The 22387-nt window shown below is 46.5% G+C and overlaps 2 protein-coding genes across 2 annotated transcripts; both read right to left on the reverse strand.

The window, feature by feature from the left end:
* Nucleotides 1–890: 890 nt before the first annotated feature.
* On the reverse strand, nucleotides 891–2247 carry LOC133899127 (uncharacterized). Its single transcript, XM_062340074.1, has one exon. The coding sequence runs from the start codon at nucleotides 2131–2133 to the stop codon at nucleotides 1042–1044; it is 1092 nt and encodes a 363-aa protein (XP_062196058.1). The 5' UTR covers nucleotides 2134–2247; the 3' UTR covers nucleotides 891–1041.
* A 905-nt stretch (nucleotides 2248–3152) lies between these two features.
* Nucleotides 3153–4338, reverse strand: LOC133899035 (2-hydroxy-palmitic acid dioxygenase MPO1-like). Its single transcript, XM_062339934.1, has 3 exons — nucleotides 3765–4338; nucleotides 3565–3633; nucleotides 3153–3441 (listed from the first exon to the last, which is right to left on the reverse strand). The coding sequence occupies exons 1-3, from the start codon at nucleotides 4164–4166 to the stop codon at nucleotides 3325–3327; spliced, it is 588 nt and encodes a 195-aa protein (XP_062195918.1). The 5' UTR covers nucleotides 4167–4338; the 3' UTR covers nucleotides 3153–3324.
* Between the last annotated feature and the right edge of the window lie 18049 nt (nucleotides 4339–22387).

Consider the following 22387-nt stretch of genomic DNA (forward strand, 5'->3'; position numbering starts at 1 on the left):
ATAGTGAGGCACATATAATGGAGCTAAAGTTGCCAAACCAAATCCATAGCATGTAGCATAGAAGGGTGTGGAATAGAGTTCAGAATTTCAGATAGACAACATAGCAAATACAAATCTTAGCTAAATAAGTAAAAATGCAGATAAATCAAATCATATAGTTTGTGAATAAGCAACTCTTTTACACAAATGCAGATATTGAACTAATCAAGCATACATGTGGATTTTACCCCTCAATCAAACACTACATCCATATTTGTGGATAAAGGATCCAGATCTTTTCAGTGCCCATTTCTGGCCATAGACCTATAACTTACAGCCATAGAGACAGATATGCTCATATGGAAAACAATGGCATACTGCAAATTCCAATCTCTGCATCTAATTCATGTTAATTTCTGATTACTTCATGGACTCATTATGCACTATAAAGTAACAATTGAGGTTAATTTTTTAGGATATTCTCATCTACAAAGGCAGAAAAGTAATTCATTTATTTGATTTTGGGCATGTGATGTTTGAACATACTAGAACTCTTGGTCAATTATCTTTGCTGCACATGTAGCATGGTGTGCTTTTTGCATGACTATTCTTGAAAGACAGACTCTATCATAAGTGGCGGATCCACCCCCACAGACTATTAATTCTAGATCCACCTGTGATTGCTGTCATGATAGCAAATGTCATAGTAAAAATTTATGAGTCAGAATCTACAATCAATAGTCAAACAGGTTTAATTTGTTCTCCCATACAGACTTACAGTTAAGACCTATTCATGCCATTAGCCTTGCCCATCAGAAGAATTTGTTAGTGCAACCACCATTTCTACTCTAATGGACCTCGATAGGGGTACTTCTTTGGGAGTGATGACAGATATAGTGAAGTTAGGGACATTAAAAAGTCAATAGCAGTACATTAATAATGCAAAGCAGAATCAGCCGAGATGGTAGTTTTCATCTAACAAATTTTGTCTCAAGTGTACTGAACACCCCCAGAAGAGCCAGAACTCCTCCACATTTACATTCCACAAAACTAAACCTCACCTTACATGAGAACAGCATCACACTTCTGGAATTTCTGAAGAGCCTGACCCTCTGAATATGCCAATCCAATCGAAGCTTCGCCATCCCTCCCAACACCCATGTAATACAATCTCCAATCATAGGCCCCATCCATTTGCACTAAGCACGGTGAGCCGACCCCGGCGTCATCCCACCCTTCATCCTCCTCAGACGAGCACAGCACTGGCATCTCGCTGCACCGCCTCCACCCCTTCAGGCCGTCCTCTGACACGGCCATCCCGATGCTCACCCTCCCATCGGCATCAACACCCTCGTACACCATGACATACCGCGCGGCGGCACGGTCGCGGACGACATGCCCATGCCGTACCCCGCGTTCGTCGAACGATCCAGGCCGTCCCCCCTCAAGCACCTTCCCCGCCTTCGTCCACCGGATGCCGTCCCTGGACCTCGCCAAACCGATCGCATGCATCTGCGACATTTCGTCAAACGAGTGGTAGTACATCCGCAGGTCCCCGTCGGCGTGCATCACCACCTTGGGCGAGGCCACGCAGCGCGCCTCCCACCCTCGGAGTTCCTCCTCCTCCCCAACGCCAAGCAGCGCGCCGCTGTGGTGGTCCCCTTCGATGCGCGCCCAGTGGCGACCGTCCTGGCTAATGGCGAGGCCGGGCAGCGCGGGGACGTCTGCGGCGGGGAACGGGAAGCCAAAGCGCTCGTCATTAGACCCGGTGTAGTAGAGCCAGTACACGGCGGAGGACGGGAAGCGGCGGGAGGATGCGGTCGGGTTGGAGATGAGGAGGACGTCCGAAGGGCGGACGGCGGCGGTGTCGAACGCCCACCAGTCGACAGAGGGCAGCAGGGGGTCGGGAGACACGGGGGCGCTCCAGCGGAGACCGTCCGGGGAGGTGGCGAGCGCGACGCGCGCGTTGGACTGGTGCCAGAGGAGCCAGCCGCCGCCGCCGCCGGGGACGCGCTTGACGACGGGGGAGCCCGCGCCGCGGAGGACGAGGCCGCGGGTGGCGGTGGAGGGTTGCTGGGTCGGGACGTGGCAGCGGGGAGGGCCGGAGGCGAGGAGGCGGCCCGGCGGCGAGAGGAGGAGAGCGGCGGGGACCATGAGGGCGGGGCGGGCCTAGACGCGCGGCGGTTGTGACAGATTAGGACGCGTGGCGGAGCTGTGCGTTTGGGCATGGTGCGCATTTGGATGCGGAGTTTCAAAAAGACGCCGTTGGCGGCTAATGGCGGACTCCACGTAATACGCCAATATAGCCACTCTGGAGCTTACGAGGTGACGTTCTTCGTTCTGGCTGGCACTTGTCAATCCTACCATGCTAAAACAAATCACTGTGACACCTCGCCAATAGCATTGTCAACTAGTTTTATCCATAAACTCTAGGAAAACATGGTAAGTAGCTAGTACAAGTAACACCATGAATCAAATTTTGCACAACAGGAGTAGAAATGTAGGACCGATGTGTGCCATAATGAAAGAGAGTTCCCCTTCCCCTCGGTCTCCGGCGATTAATGGCCTGCAATAGGCCGAAGCCCAAGATCTTGATTCAGCCTATTGCAAGCCCAAGATCTGTTGAGCTAGTTTGAGACCGAGACTAGTGAATAGTGATTATAATAGTCAACTGAGGGAATGGTTTCCTTGGAGCACGTAGTTAGGGTATATTTAGTAAAGATTCGGCTCTAAGAGTTATGAAGCAAGATATTTTTAGCTTTAAAAATTTATAAAGCTTAAGTTGAAGGTACACTAAAATTTATAAAGCTTAAGCTGAAAGAACACTAGGGATATTTAAGTGAGTTATCTTATTTACATTTTAGATCGAAAATACATACTTAAACTAATTTATATTAACTTATAAACATCAGATCTGAAATGAAATTGAAATTGGGAGACAGAGCCCTGCCAAGCAAGGTTTTTATTCACAATCTCGGCTCTTCAAAACAGAGAGAAAACTCAGTAAGAATCATATCACAGAGACGATCAATGCATAACTGCATACACAGGCCTGCAGTGCACACACAAAAGACGATCAATTGCACATCGTATCACTCACAGAACTGAAACCTGAAACGAAACATCTCCTGTTCAAAGTTCAGGCAGATGTGCATGCGTATCACTCAGGTCGATACAGCAGACGAAAGAGTTTCTTTGCTTGGTACCATCCAACTGTTTACTTCACTCTACAAGACTACAATGATATGATGACTATAAAACGACACAAATGCTAGGCAACATGGTACATGTATAGATGATACAATTTCGCGCAGCCACCCGGTCGATGGATACCAATCCGATCAGTCAGGTGATCTTCCTCTGCGCGAGCTCTCTCCTCTCCTTGAGATCAGCCTCCATCTCCTTGTCTACATTCTTGCAGAATCCAGGGTAGGGCTCATAGCCAAACAGCTTGTTCAGTATCTGTGCACACAAGAACCAGCAGGAACTGAGTGACTACTCCATGACAATCCCCAGCTCCGTGCACATGTGTACAGATGACTGAAGAATTAGGGGTGCATGTTTGTGAATTGGGATTATGCTTACCTGCAGAAAGATGAGGAATGGCTCCATCAAGAACACCTCGGGCAGATCACTCACAGTCGGCCCCTTCTTCTGCAAAATTGAACAAGAGAGATTAAGCAGGAGATCAAATCAGGAATAGAGGCGTAGATTAGATAGCCGAGAGCTTGATGGTGGGAACGAATGGGGAGCAAGGCGAAGGGATCAATCGAGTCTGTTCTTGCCTCGAAAAGGCCGTGGCCGAGGAACTGCCACGTCCAGCAGAAGAGCTGCGTGGCGAGGACGAGCCTCCAGGAGGTCGCGAAGCCGAGGCGCTCGGCGAGGGCGCGGCTGGTGGCCCATGCGGCGAGGAAGAGGAACCCCGCGAGCGCGCCGGCGCGGCGGTCGACGGCGAGGTAGGCGGCGGCGTAGGCGAGGGCGAGGGCGAGCGCGGGGTCGAGCGGCGAGGGCAGGGGAAGGAAGTGGAGGATGAGGAGGTTGGTGAAGAGGATGGGCCAGGCGAGCAGCGCGTGCGCCGCGGCGTTCACCGGGTGCCGGTGCTGCGACCGGAAGAAGGCGAACTGCGCCTCCAGGTCCAGCACCCCGCGCCGCGGGCGCTGCCCGTGCTGAAGCTCCTTGGCCCCCATGGACGCCTCAGCTCTAACTCCGAGAAATCTTGGGTCAGGGGGCAGTTGTTTCCGGCGAGGCTGAAAGTGTCTCTTTTTTTTTTCGAACAGAGGCTGCTAGTGTCTCCTTAATCGAGTATAATAAAACCAAGTTCTGGAGTGAGTTGTTGGCTGCCCATATATCCTGGAACTCTGATGGGCAACGGCACCACGTGAGATGTAAACTATAGGTGCACCAAAAAAATTTCGCGTTCTAATTAAACCTTAGTTATTCTAAGGCGGTTGCTACGACGCCAGTCTATGTTCTTCCTTCAGCTTACGTAATTGCTAACGCAACGCTCCTCACCCGTATCCGGTTATCTCTGTTAGCTCTCTTGTTATTTGATATGTGCCTATCACTCCCCGCTACGCTACGCTAATCTGGCTCCGTCGGACCATATCCTTGCCTTCCCGCTATCGGCTCTAGCCCACCAACCGTCCTTGCCCATGTGCTACCTCCTCCGTCTAACTGGTCGTTTCCCTTAGCATCCTTCTTTAAGTCTGAGAAACACACCAAAAAGAAAGTTAGAATTTTCCACGGAAACCCGGCAATCCTAAAAATGTCTCTCCGAACCATAAATCTCATTGATCATCATCGTTTTATCGTTACTCCTAAATTCTAAAATTTAAGAAGCCTATTATTCCAAACCCCTCAAGATAATTTATCATAACTAACAGAGCTTTTCTATTCAAACTATTTGCCTATAAACCATGATTGATATACCAATTTGAACATATTAGTATATATTAAAGCAGCGCGGGTATCTGCCCAGCCAGGGCGTCCACGTTAGCTGAATCGTTTCGCTCCATCCGATCCAAGATCGTGTGGCCCTACTACCCCTAGGAGCAATTCTCGGAATATTCCAAAATAATTGTGTCTCGAAGGCTCGAAAACCTTGGAACCCGTCTTGCCGTCGTTGTCTTGTCTCGCCCCCATTCACTTGCCTTTCTTTTCTCCTTCCCGCTGCAACCGGCCACCGACTCCTCGGCTTCTCTCCGTCGTGGCTCCACTGCCTCCCACCCTGTGGCGGCCGCTATCCCCGATCTGCGCTACCCTTCTTGGTGTCGCGTGGGCAGGCGTGGCAGCCGCCATCTTCATCTTCCCACACAAGTCCGCCACCTCTGCCTCTCCTCTCGTCCCTCGAATTTGTCACTTCGACGTGGTGCCGCTCTCCTCTCACCATGGCCATGTGCCTACTCGCGCGACCGACGGTGAGAAACAAGCTCGGGGAGGTTGGTTTGGCAGGAGGAACGGTGAGCGGGCTCGGCAAGTGGAGGAGCTTGCTACGATCTCGGATAGATCTACGCTAGGTTTGGGTCTGGGAGGAGGAGAGCAGCGGCTACTGTTGTGCTTGGCGAGAAACAAGTGAGTGAGCACAATGCAGAGTAAGAAGGCCGGGAGGGGATATGAGAGAAAAGAGATAACAGAGAGCCTTCGATCGAATTGTGTCTAGGCTCCAGGAACATGTTTGTGCTGTCTAGCGATTCGGTGAGTTTATTTCAAAACATCACTCCTTCTCCCTACTTTCATAAATTCAAAAGGTGAACTTCTAGCTCCAAAAATCCATGCCAATTTTGGTGCTTGAAGAGCAATTAGCAACGAACCCATTTAATAGCTTTCAGCTCAATAGCCTTTACATGTTTTTACATGTCATACATTATTTGTACATGCTAATTTATTTAAAGTATATTAGATCTTCTAGTGGTTGTCTGAAAGATCACATGTTACATGCAATTAAGCATATTGACGCAGAAAGAGATACATTAATATGTTGACAGCCTGCAAGTCTAATGATTTCTTTTTCCTTTTCTTTTTTCTTTTTTGGTGATCTAGGTTCTCATTGATAACAGATCATTCTCCGATGTCAAATTTTAATGTTGGTTCTGTGCTCCTATTAGTCCATCCCTCATGTCGGCATTATATTTGGAGAATGATATGGTCGAAGTTGAAGTGGAACTATTTCTTCTCCACATGGGAAGTCTCACTGTTGCTAGCGAAATTGGAATCATTGTGCACTGGGTCCCATCAGGTACTAATTTTTTTTATTCTACGGCTTTTTTTCTAAAGAAATGTTGGCATATTCGATTGTTTTTTTTTTTACGTCGGCATATCTGCTTGTTGAAAATGAAGCAAAACATAAATGTGGAAGCAGAGTATCATTTAGCTAAAATGACAGATATTGGTATTCTCAATATGGATGGTTCCACATACATACAAAATATGAGCTTTAAAAAAAATTGCTGCCTGGAATACTTTCTTTTGCATTCATTGTTTGAACCAAGCAAAATTTTGTTCCCTTATTTCTAGTTCAATTTTAAATGTCATTGCAGGTTGAAGGTTGTGCCTTACATATTTGTTTTCAGCTTACATAGTGGGGTGGATGTTTCCTTTTGTACTTGATCTTTAGACATGAAGTTCGATAGTCTTTTCTAGGACAAAAGAAATGGTTCAACTTCATAGGGTCATATCTCAGGTAAGGCATTATAAGTGAAGCAAATTTGGATAACATATGTCTCCATACTTCACAACAAAAAATAGCTATTCATTTTCCTATTTCCCTACAGGAAACTAAGTAATATTGGTCCAGTGGTCCTATTAGCCAATTGTTCATATCAGCATTAAAACATTTCAGTTAATTGTTTCAAAACATGGATGTTCAACTTGGCAAATTATATTGCAAGGTTCTCCTTAGGTTTGTAATGATAATTCATTTCCAATGACATTGTCGAGAAGCATCACCTTAGATGCAGCTTAGAATTTATACTTTATATTTATTGATTATTTATTTTTGGCTTAACAATGCTCTTATCATAGCCTTTTGTAATGTTTACCTATGGCTGACTTTTCGTGCTGATAATTTTCATTTAGTGCTGGTCTAGCAATACTTAATAGATCAGGAGAGAGGGAGACCAAGCCCACAATGTATTACTCTTTATGGTTGTTAGTTTGGAAATGACCTAATGGTCCAAGATGATTGTACATCCTGTTTTCTATAGTTGTATGCATAAGGACCTTTCTTCATAAGTTCTAATATTCTAATGTTGTGTTGTTCTTAGGACCGCTAAATGACAATAGAATATCATTGAAAATGGAATCACTTCAGCCAAGATTACATCAATGCCCTAAAAGGTATGTACGCTTGCCATGTTGTGCCAGTGTTCTTCGTAATATTGCTACACAACATAGTGTTTCATAAATATTTTATAGAGAAGAAATATATAGGTAAAGGTATCTATATTTGTGACATTTTAATTAGTTAGCTAACACTTGCTGGTGCTTCTTCCTGTGCTACTGCCACTCTCTCTTAACATGCCATTATGTGATTTATATTGAAAATTAAATATCTTGCTATAAACAAGCCCTATCAGTGGGACCCACAACATCTTTCCTCTCGGCTCATAGCCTGTTTCCACTGAATTCTGCCTGGATCGCCAGGCGGGGGAGAGAAAAAAAAGATAAACGGGACACAACTTAAAGAAACAGAAAATTGCTTCAAAGCTCCTACTCCCCGCATGCAGAGATCCTACTTCTTTTCTCCAATCCAATCAAACACGATGCCCTCACACCACATTTTATTTAACCAAGTACTATTGTTATCTTCGAATATTATTTCCGCTTCACACTACAAGCCTTCACGTATTGCCAAGCACCGTTTCACAAACAAAATACATACTAAACACCAAACCAAAATATTACCAACTAAAATATTTTCGCCCACACGCGCGCAAGCCACTAGTACTTATGAAACTCAGCTATTGACTTATGTCCTAGCTTCTTCTTTCTTCTTGTATGCAGAAGGAAGTGTAGGATTGCTGCGGTGGGTCATAAAAGGTTAGCTTACTGGCTTGATGGAATGATTTACTGGATACTCGATTTAACTCTAATAAAATATAGCTTTTTTACTTGGATAGAGCGGAAGCATAAGTAGGCGAGCGGTATGAACCGATATTATAGGTTGAGGAGATGCTACTAAACTAAGAAAAAGTAAATCGAAAGTGGAAGTAACAAGCTTATTGTTCCTAGTCTTTGTTAGATAGAAGCTATTTCCTGTTGTCTGAGGGCGCTAAGCAGAATGAAAGTATCTCTTTCGTTGAAAAAAAGTAAGTAATTCGGATTTAAAATAGAGTAATTAATATTCTCTCTTCTTTCTTCCGTGGTAAAAAAAAAACCATTAATCTCCAGGGTAGTTGAAACCGTGAAAAGAATAGGCACCGTGGGTGACCGGTTTCGTGTGAGCCGTCCCTACGTGTGAGTGTGAACACAGGAGCGGGTGAGCGGATCTTTACTCCTTTCACTTAAAACAGCTCGAGAGTAGAGAGTAGAGAAGATGATGCGTTGCATCGCATTAACGAAACGCGATCGTGCATACCATGCCATTGTAACGACCCTCCTTTCGTGATCGTGCGTGTGAACCTTAGCAAGAGCTGTTGGTTGGAACGGCATTAGTTACGTGTTACCATCGGTTAAGAAGGTTATAGTTTTTTTTTAATATTTTCATACTAATTGTAGATTTTTTAAATGAGTATTAAAAGTTGTAGTTTTTTTTAATATATGTTAAAATAGTTGTAGGTTTTTAAAATTTACTCTATAAGAAAAGTTTTGCTCAAAAGTTTTGAGAAAAAATTAACGAGAAAAGTTTTCCTTAAAAGTTTTGAGAAAAAGTTTTTAGGAAAATTTTGCATGGGCCCACGCTAAAGTCGTTCATGACTTGGGCGCCAGCGGTCACGCGTGGAACATGATTCATAGGTGATTTGTTGCCTACATAGAAGGAATCTGATTGAACGAATGCGTATAATATCAGGAGAATCGTGTTTTGTTGTTCGTATGTATTGTTCTAGCTTGGTTTGATTGATGAAAAAATACGCTCGTAGTCTGACTCAGCGGATGCAGGCTCTTGCTTCCGTTCATGCAGACGGACTCTGTCGAGGGTAAATCAAAGACAGTGATTCTGGAATATGTTGGATAGTAGGCGCGTGGAAAGTGTTTCAGGAAACGAGTGTGTATGTCCGGTGGACTAAGGGACACAAGGAGTTATATAGGTTCGGACCTCCCGGAGTATAATAACCCTACATCATATGTGTGTTATGAAAGATCTGAGTTGATTACATATGATATTTTTTTCTCGTCAAATCCCCTTTAGGAACGATGTCCTCGTCCCTTTATATAGTAGTGAGGAGGAGCACTTACATGTAGGTCTAAACAGAAAGACATCTGCTCATCCTAATATCTAATACAAACCATCACTACGGAGGACCAGGCGTACCCACTTGCTCTGAGGGCACCATGTGTCTAGTTGCCGTGTGTTTAATGCCACGGGACGGGACAAGGTCCTCTTGTGCTGACTCCATCCACTTGCCTGGTCGGGTTGCTGATAACGTCTCATCCGCCGTGCGCTACCGCGTTGGCTTGCAAAGTTCTATCCCGCTGCATTTAATGCTACGGGATGGGACAATGGCTAACTGCGTCATCCATGACTTCGTCCTCTGGTGCTGACACTTGAGGAGAGAAAACACTTGAGTGGATATTAGCAATTGCACTCTGGATAGGTTATGTCAAATCTGGCCCCACGACTAGTGGGGCTGCTCGTGGGTGTAAGCGATGATATAGAGAGACTGGTCGGGGGAGCGTTAGACTGGTCACTGTGGTCGCACGATCGACCAAACTTCAGGGAGTATGCTGCTCTATTTGTTAGGTCCCCTGTGGAGCCCATTGGCTAGGGTACCCCTTTACTTAATACACTAACAGTAGCCCCTAAGCCTCCCTCTGATCGTGGTTCGACCTGGTTGTGCCACTTGGGTCCCGGGTAGACGTAGTCTGCCAAGGGAGTGGCCGTTCGATGTCGTCAGCTCTTAAAGCTTGACTCCGAATTTCGTATCATGTGGGGAGGCTTAAGTATACTAAGAGAAAAAAAACAAGGGGGTGAGAGGAGAGACATTGATTGTCACTAGACCTGAAGGACCCTTGGCTCCATCAGCGCGCCCCTTCGAGTTTCGAGCATTTTGAATGTCGCGTCGGTGTGGGTGCCACTCTGGGTTTTTAAAGACGAGTGTTTGATGGCCTTCCGATCTACCCCCTTGCCTCACCTCCTCCCTTCAGGTCTTCTAGTGCATAGAGCCCATCCATTTCTATCCTGTCTTGCGCTCCACTCATAGTGTAGGCAAACCCTCGGGCCATGGCATACTCCCTTCCTTCATCGCCGAAGGGGCGATGATCTTGGATGGCTTGGTGAAGGTGGAGCTGCCTGCGCCTCCGAATCCGCCTGCCGAGGCATTTCTGGAGGCGACTTTCATTGCGGATGCGCCTGCGAGGTTGGGGCTAGCGCTTGCGAGACTAGAGACAGCGACCATCATGCTTCCGCTCTTCCAAAGAAAGCCGCCTTCTATTGGTCCTTCTTGTTCTCCTGCCCGGGTGGATCCCTCAGTCGAGGTCATCGATATTTTTGGTGACGAGGAGTGGATCTATTGAGACCTTCTAGAGAAGGAGATCGATGAAGAGGAAGAGTTGGAGATGAAGAGGAAGAGATGCCTTCAGGGCATGCTAGGGTCTGTCATCAGCTCCAACAGGGCCTTTGCCTCGGCCTCTGTCGGAGGATGAACTCCTCAAGCGGGGATCCTGAGGGACCCCCTTTGAGATTTGGCCAGGAATGATTCTGAATCTACCTCGTACGTGGATTTGATGCGAGTATGTGAGATGTAGGCGGGACGAATGATCATCTGCTAGTGGGAGTAAATGCTCGAGGGATTTTAGACAAGTTCGGGCCGCACAGAGCGTAATACCCTACTCCTGTGTGTATGCTATTAATGCTCTTGGAATGCCTCCCTCTGGATCTCTTCTGTTACAAGGTTTTTTTTTTGTCTAAGTCTAGAGCTTCGGTCTTGCTTCGAGCTTGGTGAACCTCTGCTCAGCTTCCTGGACTTGTGTGTCGTATGCTTCGGCTTGTTCAGGCGTGTTAAGACTTTTTCTTCTCCGGAGTGCGCCCCCCTTTTATCCTGTCGGGGGAGGCTTGGCGTTCCCAGAAAGGAGGGCACGAGTTCCCATGAGTCATAAATGGAAAGCAACCATCATGGGGCTGTCGTTTGACGTTACAGGGGGTTGAAAATGCGCCAACGACCGGTTTTGTCGCCCATTACGCCAACTTCAACAGGTGCAGTGGGAGGGCCCACCGGGTAGCCGTCGAACGACCCCCACATGCCCGCTTGGTCGGAGCAGGTCTGACACAGCAGGGGGTAGGCGATACGCCTCGAGCCCAGTGATGATATCCCAAGCCGTTTCCTTTATGGGCCCCGTAGGGTGACGTGCGATGGGACGCGTCACATTAAATGCCCCCACGCCTTCCTGCCAGGCGGTGGCAGGGACTGACGTACTCAGTACGACAGGCGTGGGGGGAGTGGTTGGAAGTGACAAGATATGCTCCCTCTTAAATGCAACATCGGGCCTCTCACCAATTGACATCTCACCGCTGAGCCCTTGTGGAGTCTACCGACAAGGGGCTTCTCAGGTCCTCGGAGAACTCTAGGTGCTCGGGGACTACTGTTCATAGCCCCGAGCGCCCTCTCCCGGATGTGTCTCTTCTCGGTCCTCGGGGAACTCCGGGTACTTGGGGACCACTGTTCATGGCCCCGAGCACCCCTCCCGGAACTGGGTCTTCTCGGGTCCTCGGGGAACTGCGAGTACTCGGGGACCACTGTTCATGGCCCCGAGCACCCCTCCCGGAACTGGGTCTTCTCGGGCCTCGGGGAGATGGTCCCCGAGGGAAGGAGCCACGTGGCATCTGCTATCCTGGCCTCGGGACTCAGGGACCCCTAGTTCCCATGTCACCGATAGCCTCCCTCCCTGGCCCTTATGCAAGTCATCGCCTGATCCCTGGAGCTGTGAGCTGCCGCCCCAGGGAGGAGTATACGAGGTTTCTTAACTCGTTCAGAGGTAGGTAGAGATGAGAGTCTGGCGGACTCTTTCTATTAACTTCACGTTAGTTACTTGAGCCAGTGAGGATAGGGCAGGCATGTGCTAGGATAGTTGGTCCAATTGGATGTAACTAGTCAGTTTGTAATCCTTCCCTTTTATGAATGGAAAATGTTGAGGTTTCATGACGCCCGTCTTTGTCCCCTCCCACTTGCTAGTCAAGTTCTTAGGGCGTAGAACAAAGCATAGCTCGACAAACCCGTCGGTGGCGACCAGCGCTCGGCCCGAGTGAGGGTGTGTGGCCTTGTTTGTTTGGCGGATCCCGTAATGGCCGTTAAGTGTGGTCGCATGTTGTAGTCGGAGAATTAACCTGTCGGGAGCCCGTTGCTGTTCGGGGAGTCCTGCAAAATAGGGAGCCTGGTTTTTTGAATTTTAGAACTTACAGGTCGTATTCCAAGCTCGTTCGGAAGGCCCTGCAAAAATAGAGAATTAGGCCCATTTTCGAGCAACCCTACACATAGAACTTGTGCAATAGGGCGATGTTTCAGGAGTTGTGTAATTTTCGACCATCCTCCATGGCCAACCTGACCGCACCTGGCCAGGTGACACCGACCACCTTAAAGGGCCCTTCCCACTTGGGGGAGAGCTTGTTCTGACCTACCTTCTGAATTTTCCTAAGGACGAGGTCACCTACAACTAGTGTTTGTTCTCGTACCTTCCGGTCGTGGTAGCATCTGAGGCTCTATTGATATCAGACGGCTCGAATTAGAGCACGATCACAGAACTCTTCGATCAGGTTTATGTCATCCTCTCGTCGCGCCACCTGGTCGTCGTCTGTGTAATTGCTACTCGAGGTGAGTGGAGGGCAATTTCTGAGGTGAGCAAAGCCTCCGCGCCAAAGACCAAGAAGAAAGGGGTCTCAGCCGTAGCCCAGCTGGGGGTTGTCCGCAGTGACCATAGTACTGTGGGGAGTTCGTCAGCCCAACACCTTGAATAGCTTTTAAAACGGTCAAAGACCTGTGTTTTGATCCCTTGTAGTACCATCTCGTTCGCCCTTTCGACCTGTCCGTTGCTTTGGGGGTGTGCCACAGACGCATAGCAAACCTTGGTCCCGATTTCATCGTAGTAGTCTTGGAAAGCACTACTGGTGAATTGATTTCTGTTGTTCGTGATTATGCGGTTTGGATTGCCAAACTGCACTACCAGTCCTCGTATAAACTTAATTGCTCCTTTGGTGTTGATCTTCCTGACGGGTTCGGCCTCGATCCACTTAGTGAATTTGTCAATGGCCACGATAGGAATTCAAAACTGCTTAGGGCTTTGGGGAATGGTCCTATGATATCGAGCCCCCAGACAGCGAAAGCCAAGAGAGTGGTATGGCTTGCAGTGCCTGGGCTAGTAGGTTGGTATTTTGACCATGGTACTGACATGACTCGCACCGTTTCACCAGCTCACAGGTATCCTGGAGGGCAGTGTTCCAATAAAATCATTGCCAGAACGCTTTTCCAACCAGGGTGCGGTTCAAAGCGTGGCTACCACATATGCCTCTGTGGATATCAGAGAGTACTACGCTCCCCTCCTCCTAAGTGATACATTTAAGTAAAAGGCCGTTGCTCCCTTGGCGATAGAGGCGTCCCTCTACCAGGGAGTATATGCAGGCTTGCCACAAGACCTTTTCTGCTGATGTGACCTTTTCTGCTGACGCATCATCGTCAGAAGCTGCTCGATTATGAAAGTAGTTCGAGATCTGACCCATCCAAATCGTACCTGAATCGGGTAAGGCGACCACATGATGGCCACCCGAGGCCGATGGCACCAAGGGAGGTGTTGCCTCTAAAGTTGTTGCCTCGAGTGCTCCGTTTTCGAGCAGAGCATCCCCTTCACCTTGGCTTGAGATCGCGGTGGATGGTCGTGAGAGTCATCCTTCAAAGACTCTGACCGGAACAGGTTGACGAGAAGAAGCTAGATGGGCCAGCTCATCGACTAGGAAGTTGTCCTTGCGAGGGACATGCTTGACCTCAAAGCCGATGAAGCATCGCTCTAGTCTTCTCACTTCGACGAGGTATGCTGCCATCGTCAGGTCAGAGCACTGAAACTCCTTTTGCACCTGGTTCACGACTAGAAGCGAGTCCCTTATCGCCAACAGTCATTTAATCCCAAGTGTGGAGGCTGCTCGCATTCTGGGCAAGAGACCCTCATATTCAGTAGTGTTATTAGTTGCTGGAAAATATAATTGAACTATGTACCTAAAGATGTCACCAGTGGGTGAGGTTAGAACCACTCTGCCCTGGCTCCCTTCAGTGTGAACAACCTATAAAAGTGTATGGTCCAGTGCTCGTCTGCCTCTAGTCATGGTACCTACTCGGACGCGACGGATGACCACTCGACTACAAAATAGGCCAGCAGTTTCTGAGCCTGTCGGTATCGAGCCTTCGCGTCGTGCAGGACCTCGCTGACATAATATACTGGTCGTTGGAGGCCGTCTTGCTCGACGACTAGGACCGCGTTTGTGACTGTGGTGTTGAGGAAATATAGAGCAAAAGCTCCTCGTTGGGCCGAGGCGTGGTTAGTATGGGAGGGGAGGAGAGGTACCTTTTGAGTTCTTAGAATGCTGTTTTTGCCTCTGACGTCCACTGGAAGAGGTCATTTTTCTTCAAGAGTTTGAAGAGTGGCAGTGGCCTTTTTCCTAGCCTTGAAATGAACCTACTCAGAGCAGCAATGCATCATGTTAGTTTTTGAACCTCTTTTAACCTGGTTGGGGATCACATCTGGTCGATTGCCCTGATGTTGTTAGAGTTTGCTTATATCCCTTGCTGGGATATGAGGAATCCGAGCAACTTCCTTGACAGAACTTCGAACATTCACTTCTTCGAGTTCAGCTTTATGCGGTACTTTCGGAGATTGTCAAATATTTCTTGGAGATCTGCGATTAGGTATGTCTTGGTTTTGCTTTTGATGACCATATCATCTATGTATGTCTCGACGTTTCTTCTGAGCTGGAGTCGGAGAACGAGTTGAATACACCGCTGGTAAGTGGCACCAGCACTTTTTAAGCCGAAAGGCATTTTTACATAGTAGAAGACCCCAAAGGGCGTAACAAAAGCTATTTTTTCTTCATCTTCCCTATACATACTAATTTGATGGTACCTTGATCATGCATCTAAGAAACATAATAGATCACTGCCGGTAGTTGAGTTAACCAGCTGATCGATTCGGGAAAGTGGGAAAAGATCCTTCGGGCATGCCTTGTTGAGGTCGATGAAGTCGATGCACATTCTCCACCCACCATTGTGCTACCGGACTATGACTGGGTTAGCTAGCCTTTCTGGGTACTGCACCTTCCATATGAAATCTGCTTCGAGGAGCTTATCGATCTCTTGACGAAGTGCTTCCTTTCGGTCGATTGCGAACCGAAGCGCTTTCTGCATTACTGGTCGTGCGTCTAGTCGCATAGATAGCTTGTGTTGGATCACACCCCTGGGGACTCCGGGCATATCAGATGGACTCCATTAAAAGATGTTTGCGTTCGCCTGGAGGAAGGTGATGAGCATGAGTTCCTATTTGGGGTCCAGGGTGGCCTTTATCTAGACCGACCGGTCAGGTTGGTGTCATCCAGACTCACTGCTTTGAGCCGATCGTCGGGGCTGGCGACGATATGGACTTTTTCTGGCTGCCCGCTGGGTTCTGTGGTCAAGGGATACGACCCGAGAGTCAGTTTGACCATATCGAGGCTCCTCTTGTCGCAGTGCGGGATTGTCTTGGCACTGTCAACAATGGTGATGGCCCTTGTTAGCCCAAGGTTTTTGATCGCTTGGTACGCGTAGTGGGTAATGGCCATAATCTGGGCCATCGTTAGTCAACCTAGGATCACGTTATACGCAATCCTGAAGTCTACCACATCGAAAAGGACTCTTTCGGTCTTGAAGTTGTTCGATAAGTCGAAGGTGACGGGCAACTCGATTTGCCCAGTGGCTTGGCTGAGGAGCCTGGAGTGATCTTGAACAAAGGTGGGGACGGCCTCAACGAGCTTCTTGAAATCTGTAGGGCATCCAGTGCATCGGTGAAGAGGAGGTTGATCAAGCTTCCACCGTCGATGAGCATGCGGCCCAGGCAGATGTTCTGCACCGTGGGTTCAACCACGATGGGGTAGCGACCAGGGCATCGGACGCACGCGAGGTGGTTGGCCTGGTTGAAAGTGAGCGGGACCTCTGACCACTTCAGGCGCGGGCTTGGGTCTAATGTGGTTGCCCACACCTTCCAAAGCACTGACTTGTATTCCCTATTAGATGAATATGTCGCGGTACCTCTGAAGGTGTGATGGACCATATGATCGGCCTGCTGGTACCCCAGTGCCAACTGGTCAGGGGCGGCCTCGTCCTTATCGTCATCGCCGTGCTTGTACTTGCGCTCTCCGAGCTCCTGGTCGATGATGCCTCACACGACCTTGCATTTGGTCAAGTCGTGGGCGTCCGTACGGTGGATCAGGCAGTAGCCCCGACCCTTTTCCCGTCTTTCTTTCCGAAGCACTGGCGTGTTAGGCCGGCTTGCTCGACTGCCAAGACTTCAAGAGGTCCAGCCTTGCGCTTGCTCTTCTTGTCCTTCCGGTTGACCCCTTTGGCAGGGGCGGGCTGTTCGGACGCATGTCGTGGCCTAGTGTTGATCTATCGCTCCCTGCCTCGGCAGCTTGTGCGCACTTATCCACAAGCTCGAAGATCTTGGTTGTGCTTCGGATTACCCAGGTGGCCAGCTTCTCTATCATTTTCTGGTCTTTGAGCCCCTGTTTAAACGCTATGATCACGGATTCTCCCGTGATCCTTGGAATGGTATTCCGACGTTCAGTGAAACGCTGGATGAAGTCTAGCAATAACTCTCCTTGTTGCTGTCGAATTTGATATAGGTCGTCCTCGCCCCATGGTCGGGTGTAGGTCCCCTAGAAGTTAATAACGAACCGGTCGTATAGATCCTCCCAGAAGTGAATCGAACCGCGGGGAGGTTTATCAGCCAAGACCGGGCGGAACCGGTCAAGGTGGTAGGGAAATAGTTGGTCATGACCTTCCTATGGCCTCCCACAGCTTTGCACCATTGTGGTGTAGATCTGCTAGAATTCTTCCGGGTTGGTCGAGCTGTCATATTTCTCAGTTAGGACTGGCCGAAACTTGTCCGGCCAGTGCACTTCACGTAACCTGACGGACAGGGCATTACAGCCTGTCTCGTAACGGGGAGCCACTCGTTGTTGGGCGTTGGCGCGCGCCTAGGGAGAGAGACAACGATCTCAGGGTCCCCGCGAAGGGGTGGAGTTGTCCGATGCCTCCCTGCAGGGGAAAGGCGTGTGGCAGGGCTGCTTGCCCTTTTCCTGCTCGTGCTGAGCCCTGTCCTTCTGCTCTCTAGTGGCCACCTGGCCTTGGATCACGCCCTGGAGATCACGTTAGCGTAGAGAGTTATGCAGGTCGGAGGGTTGGCTGTCCTAATGTGGAGGTGATCCGCGAGTACTCCCCGTGGTTGGGGGAGCATGGGACCTATTCTGTCGTGGGCCCTGTTGTGACCCCTGCGATCGAGATCCTCACCGTCCCTTGCGATAGGCATGGTGCATGTTGATGTGGTCTGGCGTCGGGCGGTCTCGACCAAGAGGGCAAGATCACACAGCCATGGTGCCACAGGCGAGCCATCCGGTACAGGTACCGGTGGGTGGCTTTGGAGGATCCGCAAGGTCTGCAAGTTCTGCGCCGACGTCATGGTCTCGTAATTGAGAGGCCCTGGTGATAAGTCACGAGGTGGGGAGCCCCCCGACGTTTAGGCAGTACGAGACCATACACAGAGCACAGTCCATGATGGTGTCATCACCTAGGCCATCGTACCGCCTAAACGCTGGGGACTCCCCACCTCGCGACTTATCGCCAGGGCAAGGTTGCGTCAAATCTGGCCCCGCGACCAGTGGGGCTAGTCGCGGGTGTAAGCGATGATATAGGGAGATTGGTCAGGCGGACATTAGACTGCTCGCTGTGGTCGTACGATCGACCAGACTTCGGGGAGTGTGCTGCTCTAGTTGTTAGGTCCCCTGCGGAGCCCGTTGGCCAGGGTACCCCTTTACTTAATACACTGACAGACTCACTTGTCAATATCATAAAATCATCTTTATATGAGTAACTAATCGTAATCTCAACATTTACATCTGCTCATACAATACCAAATTAAACAGAACCTTAGATCAACCTATCTAGACAAATACATATAATTAAACATATTTTTTAAGAAATATAACTCTACACAATTTGCTTACTCTCCATCTGCATATACGGTCATATAGATAAGTCCGAAACAACCAATCACATCCATGGGTCCTGATCAGTGTAATTCATGCTTCCATATCTATATATTTGACTTTTGAAGTCAATGTTTATGCTACATGGGAGTTTTTACACCTTCATATCTATATATGTAGGATGTAGTTTTTGCATGACTTTCTAAATCGAATGGCAACTTGAATTAAATCTTGTCATGGCTAAACTCTCTTGATTGCTTTAATCTTTGATAAAAATGTTATATGTAAAAGACTCAAAAAAATGAAAAGGTGTTGAATAATAGTTAATAGGAAAAAGATCAAGGAAGTATGTACTACCACACTTCTTCTGTATGAGACTGCTTATTATTACACTTTGATATGAACTTGGAAGAAGTTGTGTATGACCGTAACCATTGTCTTAAGCTTCTTATTATCTTTGACATAGTCTTGGCATGGTTGGATATAATAAGGCCGATGGTGCATATAATTCCTTGCAAAATAATATGAGATGTTCTTGACAACACAATTGGTATCTTGTTACATGTGATTTTAATCAAAACAATGACATACTTTTAGTATCCGTATTTTTGATAGCATACAAATGAGGATTCAAGTGGTTGAGATTACGAGCTCATGCCTTACAAATAAATCATTAATTATACTTCATAAGTTGCGCTCACACTATATTTTTTACATATATAGATTGATGCAGATATTCTTGATAGTGTGGCTTGATCGAGTATATATTATATATGTGGTTGTTTTATGTTGCTCATTATGATAAAAAAACAACAAAAAGATTTAATTCTCTCTTTTGAATTTTTGATGAAATCATTGCTAAAGTGGGAGAGAGAGAGTTTCTCATGCCGAGAAAGATTTTTGGTTTTTCTCAAAGGGGGAGATATTTTCTGTGTTTGAAATATTTTTTGTTTTACTTTGCGTTGGATTTTAAAATCAAACCATGTATGTTAAGAGGTTACCAATATTCACATGATGATTGCCAATGTTTTAAGGTTGCCAATATTCACATTGTGAGATCATGTGATGAAAAAATGGTTTGAATAATGAAATTGGTAGAACAAAGTGATTTAGCATAATGACATTAGGATAATTTTCATGAGTTGCTAAGATATTACTTGGATATGCTTGGATAGCATAGATGGATTGATGCGCTATCAGAAGTTGGGTATGCTCATGTTAGTGTGATGGTTTTGCTAGGAGTTTGCGTAGTGTTACGTGAACTGATCTTGAGTAAGGTTGGGAAATACTTTTGCTCGTACTCGTTTGTTGTTTCATTCATATGCAGGAGTTGCTTGAAGGTGAACGTGATCGATGATGAATTGACAAACTAAGTTCAGGGAGGAACTGAGATTCAACGACTAGGTTCAGCAGGAACCGAGGTCGTAGTGATCAAGGATGTCATGCGGGACGTTTGGGCTAGAGAACAGTGTATGTGAAGACAAGATTGCATGTGTGCGACTAGGTGCGTTGCGGAGAAGGGCATACGTACGCGAGTTTGTGGGCAACCAGATTGTGTGTTCGGATGATGGAGTTGTTTGAGTACATGGCAAGGTCAAGTTGTGGTTTGATTGGTCGAAGAGTCCAGTCCCATAAGGAATCGAATGCTAGTTTGAGTTGGACTCGAGCATGGATTGAATTTGGTTATGGGTGGACGTGTTTTTGTATGGTTCGTGTCCAGGTAGGATACGACCAAGTTGTTTCCAAACAAGGTCGGTTTGGGAGGCTATATATTGAGAGGGTCTCGATCAGGGCGAAGTGTGCCAGTGCCAAGAACGAGATCAGATCTAGACTTTTGATCTAGAGAGTAGATATGTCTAGGGTTTTGAGATTTCGTGGAAATCCTTATTGGATACTTTGAAGAGGCATCTTGTAAACTCATCTATGTAATGGAAATCGAGTTTCATAAGTTGATGAATTGCTGATTTAAAATTTTCTCTCTATTCTATATTTTGCGTACTTTATTTTGGTTTTTGATTAATTTCGTGTTTTTATCGAGTTTCATCTTGGTTCAATTCATTCAAAACCTTACTAGAATATTTAGTGTTTGATATGTAAGAATTTAGAGTGGATTTGGTTTAATCTCGAGTAGTTTTTCGATCAACTCGACTAGGTTTCGATCTACTCGATTCTAATTAACATAGTTTTCTTTGACTAGGCATAATTCTTGATCCACATATCCGATTGACTCGATTCTTATTGGGTTAGCTTCATATATGTACAAATTTGAGGGCAATCAGAGTAGCAGATCTTTCTCTACATTATTTTTACTAAATCATGTACAATCTGTTTCGAGTGGAATACCGAGTTTAAATCGTTTTTCGATTTGGGTGAGTTAGTTTTTGAATTTGGTTTCCGCAATCATTCATCCCCTTCCGATTGTCTTATTAGAGTGTAATCGATCCTACAACTTGTGATATGAGCTTGGCAACCTTCAGATCAATCTCTTCATCACTTGAGTTGTTTTGCTAATAATTTTCATAGCTCTCTTCATCTTCATCTTCATCTCCATCATCTTCTCTTGAGATTGACTTTTGCTCTTGCCTCCTTATCTTCACCTTCATGTGCGGGCAATAACCTTGCTTGCTTGTGAGGGCCAAGTTCTTGGCGTCGGATAAGGAAGAAGCTTTCACCCTTATTTTCATGGTCATCTCATGAGCGGTGATCTTGCCGAGCACTTGACTTGGATTCATCTTCTTGATGTCGTTATTGTTGTAGATGATGGAGACTATCAACTTGTACTTTGGAAGAAGAGATTGAAATATTCTTCTCACCACTTGATCGTCTTCAATTGGTGTCAAACCTAGCCCATTAATCTCATATTCTCATTAACAAGAATATTCAAATATGAGTATATGTCATTAGCACTTTCATGGGCAAATTGTTTAATGCTATTAAGTTTAGAGACTAGCACATGATATTTCTTATTGCGCATATTATTTATGCCTTCATGTATTTTAATGAGACTAGTCCAAATACATGTGCATTGGTGAGAGAATAAACATGATTAAAAGCATCAATGCATAGAGATGATAAAAGAATATTCTTCGCCATAACATCGGATTGCCTATTCTTGTTTGTGAGATGTAGTCTCATCCCTTACTCGGTAACTCTACAAACATCTAAATCCTTAGCTTGAAGAAAACAAGTCATCAGAATTTTCTAATAGGGGAATTTTGTACCGTCAAAGTGTGGAGCATTATAGGTATCTATTACAACCCTGGACATCACAACTCACTAGGTGGTGAAACCTAACTGATCAAAGAGAGACTACGACTCAAATGCCACTTGAATTGACTAAACCTTATGGAAAAAAATGTATAATGATCTAATACAAATTGTAGAGCCGATGTGAGCCTCAGCTCTAATACCAATTGTAGGGATCAGTGACGTTCTAAGAGGAAGGTGAATTAGAACACTTAAAAACATAACCAACTTCAAAAACTATACAACATGAATCTATATTAATTTTTATAAATGTGTTTTAGATCTATTTAGTGTGTCTACTTTACCATTCAAAAGATATTATAATCTATTTATGAAGGTAAATTGCAAGTAAGTAAATGCAGAAATGTAAATAGGATAGAGAGAGCAAACTCGGCATAAGAGATTTTTATTTCGCAGTATCGATGGCATAAACGCTACCTCTAATCCATATTGGAACTCCACTAAGGAAATACTCTCGGTCACCAAGACTCTTCTGACCACCGCTCTTGAGCCACCAAGCCACCAAAGAAAGGCCTCAAGCATGATGAGCCACCAAGCTAAGGTTTCTCAATTAGCCTATCTTCCGATCACTTACCGTCATCTTCACTTCGGAGTTTTAGCCACCACAACAAGGGTCTATGTGTTCCTGTACAATCTTCTTGCCGCCGCTCAACATCAAATCGGAGAGTCAACAAGCTTAAGCCACCACATCCCAATGTGCCAATGAGTCACCATAATTTTAAGGTACCAGCGTACCACTTGATACAAGATAGGATCACTTCTTAATCCACTTTC

The sequence above is a fragment of the Phragmites australis genome, chromosome 18 (assembly GCF_958298935.1).
Source record: "Phragmites australis chromosome 18, lpPhrAust1.1, whole genome shotgun sequence".
NCBI lineage: Eukaryota > Viridiplantae > Streptophyta > Magnoliopsida > Poales > Poaceae > Phragmites > Phragmites australis.

Coding starts and splice junctions, on each gene's coding strand:
- LOC133899127 (XM_062340074.1), bottom strand. CDS start 2,133: ATGGTCCCCGCCGCTCTCCTCCTCTCGCCGCCGGGCCGCCTCCTCGCC.
- LOC133899035 (XM_062339934.1), bottom strand. CDS start 4,166: ATGGGGGCCAAGGAGCTTCAGCACGGGCAGCGCCCGCGGCGCGGGGTG. Junction 3,634..3,764: donor TCGGCCACGGCCTTTTCGAG/GCAAGAACAGAC, acceptor TCAATTTTGCAG/AAGAAGGGGCCGACTGTGAG. Junction 3,442..3,564: donor CATTCCTCATCTTTCTGCAG/GTAAGCATAATC, acceptor TTGTGTGCACAG/ATACTGAACAAGCTGTTTGG.